Source organism: Rana temporaria, chromosome 3 (assembly GCF_905171775.1).
Source record: "Rana temporaria chromosome 3, aRanTem1.1, whole genome shotgun sequence".
Taxonomy (NCBI): Eukaryota; Metazoa; Chordata; class Amphibia; order Anura; family Ranidae; genus Rana; species Rana temporaria.
In genome coordinates, this window is record NC_053491.1 from 272,752,100 (window position 1) to 272,757,920 (window position 5,821).

General features: G+C 47.8%; 1 protein-coding gene across 1 annotated transcript; it reads left to right on the forward strand.

Moving 5' to 3' along the window:
• The first annotated feature begins 405 nt into the window (after positions 1–405).
• On the forward strand, positions 406–825 carry LOC120930450 (acanthoscurrin-1-like). The gene has a single exon (XM_040341636.1). It carries the CDS (start codon positions 406–408, stop codon positions 823–825), a length of 420 nt encoding a protein of 139 aa, XP_040197570.1.
• The last annotated feature ends 4,996 nt before the right edge of the window (positions 826–5,821 follow it).

A 5,821-nucleotide genomic window follows, 5' to 3' on the forward strand; every position in this document is an offset into this window, starting at 1 on the left:
GTACCGATGGCGGTACGGGTGGTGGTGGTACCGATGGCGGTACGGGTGGTGGTGGTACCGATGGCGGTTTGGGTGGTGGTGGTGGTGGTACCGTTGGCGGTATGGGTGGTGGTACCAATGTCGGTGGTACAGGTGGTGGTGTTGGTACGGATGGTGGTTGTACCGATGGCGGTACGGGTGGTGGTGGTACCGATGGTGGTACCGATGGCGGTACGGGTGGTGGCGGTGCCGATGGCGGTGGTACGGGTGGTGGTGTTGGTACGGGTGGTGGTGGTACCGGTACCGATGGCGGTACGGGTGGTGGTGGTACCGATGGCGGTACGGGTGGTGGTGGTACCGATGGCGGTTTGGGTGGTGGTGGTGGTACCGTTGGCGGTATGGGTGGTGGCACGGGTGGTGGTACCGATGGCGGTATGGGTGGTGGTACCGGTGTCGGTGGTACGGGTGGTGGTGTTGGTACGGGTGGTGGTGGTACAGATGGCGGTACTGGTAGCCTGTGTGGCGGTATCAATGGAGGTATTAGTGGCAGGAATGTGTGGTGGTACCGATGGCGGTGGTACGAGTGGTGTTGGTACCGATGGTTGTGGTACGGGTGGTGGTACCGATGGCGGTGGTAGGGGTGGTGGTGGTACGGGTGGCGGCGGTACAGGTGGCGGCGGTACCGATGGCGGTACGGGTGGCAGCGGTACAGATGGCGGTAAGGGTGGCAGCGGTACAGATGGCGGTAAGGGTGGCAGCGGTACGGGTGGTGGCAGTATGGGTGGCGGCGGTACCGATGGCGGTACGGGTGGTGGTGGTACTGATGGCGGTGGTACCGCTGATTGACAGATTGGCTGATTGACAGGTGGGCTGATTGAATGGTGGGCTGATTGACAGAGGGCTGATTGACAGGTGGGCTGTGTCAGGTCCTCTTTATTGGTGGGGGGGGGGGGGGGCTGTGTTGTGCTACTGTGTTGTGCTACAGTAAACTACAGTAACAAACTACACTGATCTCACTTACTGATCCCTGCTCTCTCCTCACAAATCGGTGTGTGAGGAGAGATCAGAGATCAGGTACTAACTGCCCTGTCTGTTTACATTTGTGACCGTCTGTGATTGGACACAGCTGGTCACGTGGTAAACAGCCAATTTCATTGGCTGTTTACCCTGATCGGGGAAGCGCTGTGTCCATGGGACACGCGCCTTCCCCGATCCCCGCTCTGCAAGCCTCTGGCGGCGCGCACGGAGCACGCCGCCGAGTTTGTTTTGACATGTGATCAGCTGCGTCTTTGACACAGCTGATCACGTGGTAAACAGCCAATGAAATTGGCTGTTTACCGTGATCGGGGAAGCGCTGTGTCCGAGGGACACACGCCGTCCCCGATCACCGAGCTGCGCGCCCCCGCGGGCGCGCGCTAGGCATTATCCTGCAGGACGTTCGAGAACGTCCTGTCAGGATTTGGTAACCACTTCCCGGACGTCTATTTCCTATAGACCGGGCGGGAAGTGGTTAATAGGCATTTTAGCTGAATGCAGTTTCACAGCTAGAGAAACCAGATAAGTTTCATTCAAGAAATCACAATTTGATGGCAGTATTTTAGAGACAATAGCCACAATTATTTTGGACTGGCAGAACAGTGTAAAGGCTGCAAATTAAGAGACACAGGGCATGATTTTTTTTTGTTTCATAAAGTTTTATTTGGCGATTATAAAAACAATGACAGAATATCAAAGTAATACAGCACAAAAAGAACAATGTATGGTTACAATGTCAAGTAATATCAGTACTAATGATGTCATACAATCTTTTGATAGCGTACAATCATTAAACAGAGAGAGAGAAAAATAAAAAATAAACCATGAAGGTGTGAGCATTGAAAACCATAGGATTCACACAAGAAAAGATTCTCTTTTGTTAGGTTTATATCTATTTTAACCAATAGGCAAGATGTTGGAGTAAATATTACCTTAACGGTTGAAAGGAGGTAATAGGGGGATGGGGGAAGGAAGGGGGAAAGGGAGAAAAAAATGGGGGGAGCTTATTATGGTACTTCTGAATTAGGATAATTTATAATTGAATTTCTTCCACTTTTCCGGTATGATTAATAGCCTTGCTGAGGGTATCTTTATTTCTTACTGCATAATTGTTTTATATGCCTGAGATTCTTTGAAAACCACCCAATTGTGCCATGTTGTTGAAAATGTCATTATTTGGAGTGTGTGGGCGGAGCCTAGCGGGACGGTAATGCCAGGCTAGAGCTCCACTCCGTGAGGGAGAAAACCCCGCAAATAACGGAGCAACCGAACTAACAGAAACAAGCAGGGACACGGGCACAGCACCCTGGAAGGTGAGAGACACCCCACGAATGAGAATGGTGCTAGGAGGCGCCAGGGGAAAGAGTAAAACCAGCCATAACAGCGGCGCTCAGCAGTTCAAGAGCGCAGCTGTAAAAAAGACGCCAGCTCCCTCAGAGGAATTCACCTCAGAGAAATAAAAAAAAAACAGCTGCTAAGACAGCAAAACAAATGACTTCCCTCAGACACACCATTGCTGACAGTGAGGATGAGGACACACTAGAAGACACCTCATCAATATGTCAGAACACTGCGGTCCCCTCAGGTCTCTTAAAGCAGTTTGAAAGGATGCTTCATAGAGCACTGCAAACTACCTCAGATCAAATAACAGCTAATCTCACCAAAGAGATTAGGGAGCTTGGGAGCTTGGGAGGCGCACTGAAGCCCTTGAATCTAAAATGGATGAAATAGAGGTATTCACACAAGAATGCCTGACAGAAATTGATACCCTTAAAGCGGGAGTTCACCCATTAATCTATTTTTTCAAACAATACCCTTAGATTAATGCTCGTTTTGTCTAGGGGAATTGGCTAGTTGTTTTAAAATATGATCTGTACTTGCGGTTTACGAGATGCATCCTCTCCGTCGCTTCCGGGTATGGGTCTTCGGGAGCGGGCGTTCCTTCTTGATTTACAGTCTTCCGAGAGGCTTCCGACGGTCGCATCCATCGCGTCACTAGTAGCCGAAAGAAGCCGAACGTCGGTGCGGCTATATACTGCGCCTGCGCACCAACGTTCGGCTTCTTTCGGAAAATCGTGACGCGATGGATGCGACCGTCAGAAGCCTCTTGGAAGACTGTCAATCAAAATAGGAACGCCCAGTCCCACAGCCCATACCCGGAAGCGACGGAGAGGATGCATCTCGTAAACCGTAAGTACAGCTCATATTTTAAAACAACTAGCCGATTCCCCTAGACAAAACGAGCATGAAGCTAAGGGGAAAAAGTATATTGTACGGGTGAACCTCCGCTTTAAAGAGGAAAACTTAACCCTGCAGAACAGTTTGGAGGACTTCGAAAACAGAACCAGAAGGTCCAATTTAAGGTTCAGAGGTCTGCCCGAATCAGTCATTGACTTACATACAACTATATTGGCACTTTGCCAGGAACTACTGCCTGGTATATCAGCTGATAGATTGGAAATGGACAGAGTCCACAGAGCACTAACGCCCAGGAAAACTGATGGTCCTCCAAGGGACATCATAGCCAAGTTCCATTTCTACAAAACGAAAGAACAAATACTGGAGGCTACCAGAGAGAAGAAAAATTTATCCTTTCAGGGGCATGAATACCAGATCTTTGCAGACATTTCTCAGCTGACAAACAAGAGAAGGGCCATGAAACCTCTCCTACAGGAATTGCAGCACCGCCAAATCAAATACCAGTGGGGTTTCCCCTTCTCCTTGTGGTTCACATACCAAGGTACAAAAATTGTATGCAGAACACCAGATCAACTTCACCAAGCTCTATTAGACTTCAAAATAATAGAGAGACCATCGACAGCGAATGCTGCACGCAGAAGATCAGCTTCCACCTCTCCTCGCAACAATTCGCCCCATCAGGACCACACCAATGGCATACAACAAATGCACAAACGAGGCAGATTCGTGGACCAAGCGCCAGATCAAGAAGATACAATGGACTGATACCTCTGTGCATGCTTTTCTTATCTTTCCTCCTGCCAACAGCTATGAACTTGAACTAAATTGAACGCAAATCTAAAGGCAGTAACACTTAAATTTTTCTTCTTATTTTCACTTTTGCCCAACGCCCTCAAAAAGAGGCCATAAGTACACCTCTAATTTCACTCAAATCTCACCAACCCCTCAGTATATAACTAGATCTTTTCCTCTCCCCCCTCGGGACCGGTCAGTCCAGATGCCAGGACGATTTTTATTATACCAATCCCTTATTGGGATACTTCAATCTAACTCATCCTCTTTTAGCTTCCTAAGTTTAGATTCCCATCTTTACGCTACTCTCCCCTGCTTTATGTGTGAGAGTCTCCTCTATTCCACCTCCCCTTGAGTGGAATTCCCCAACATTCTCTCTCCCTTCTTCAAATCACAAGTTCTCTTTTTTACAAGACTAGTTCACCCTGTTTGCTGTAAAGGTTGTTAGCACAGTTATACATTCAGTATCCGAAAGGGATACCTATAGAATTTTTTAGGATGCGGTTCTCCAATGCACGGAAACTACATGCACCGCAATTGGCTCCCCTCTGGTCCTCGCAGCAATATGCGGGGGTCAGACATGGGCCCCTTTCCCCCTGACCGGACACCTCCCCCCCGGTCACGGGCCAGGTTCGAATACTTAATGAATATTTTGATGCTTATTTGTTATTTTTTCAGTAACATACTGTTTTCTCTTTTGAAGGTTATTGTTTTCAAGATCCCCCCCTCTCCTCCTCCTCCCCCGTCTGCACGGAACACACCGGGAAATCGCTGTACAGGGTCTCAAGGTAAGAGGTACATGATGGTTTGGCTACCATGGCTCCCCTGAATGTATTGTCATTGAATGTACAGGGCTTAAATGTCCCACAAAAGCGGGTAAAGGCATTTCGATACTTCCAAGCCAAGAAAGCACACATACTGTGCTTACAGGAAACCCACTTCACTCCCAATGCCACCCCTAAATTCTTTAATGCTTCCTACCCGCAGGTTTACACAGCATCTGCATCTTCCAAAAAAAGAGGTACCCTTATAGCCTTTCACAGATCTACACCATTTACGGTGAAGTCTGAAATTAAAGACCCAGAAGGCCGCTACATCATTTTAACAGAACATATAATGGACACAGCGGTTACTATTGTGTCCTATTATGCGCCCAATCTGAACCCACTACCATTCATGTCGCATCTCTTTCAGGTAGTACATATGCACAAATTTGGATCCCTCATTATTTGCAGAGATTCCAATCAGGTCCTCCTCCCTTTTTTGGACAAAACCCCTTACTCCACTCCGAAACAACAGGCTAAATGGTTCCTCTCTAATTTGTTATCCAAGTATAGTCTAGTGGACTCTTGGAGGGAAACTAATCCTACAAGGCGCAACTACACATACTTCTCCAATCCCCACCAATCATCTAGTCGCATAGACCACATATTTTTGACAATATGTATGCTGCCGGAAGTACTTGATTCCAGCATCTTACCTATTCCTTGGTCAGACCACAATGCAGTCTACACCACTTTAGGCTCAACTATCCCTAAAAATCACGATCTGACGTGGTACCTACCGGACATACTTCTCAAACACCCATCTTATAGAGCGGCAATCGAACAGAACTTAAAAGAATATATGACACTAAATGTGACCCCAGAAATCTCCCCACTCACTCTTTGGGAAGCACACAAACCAGTGCTGAGGGGAATAATACAAAAACAATATGGGATTCTCAAAAGGGAACGCAAGCAACTAGCAAATAAATTGGAAACAGAACACAATCTGGCCTTCATTGCCTTTCAACACCATCACTCGCCCAAAACTA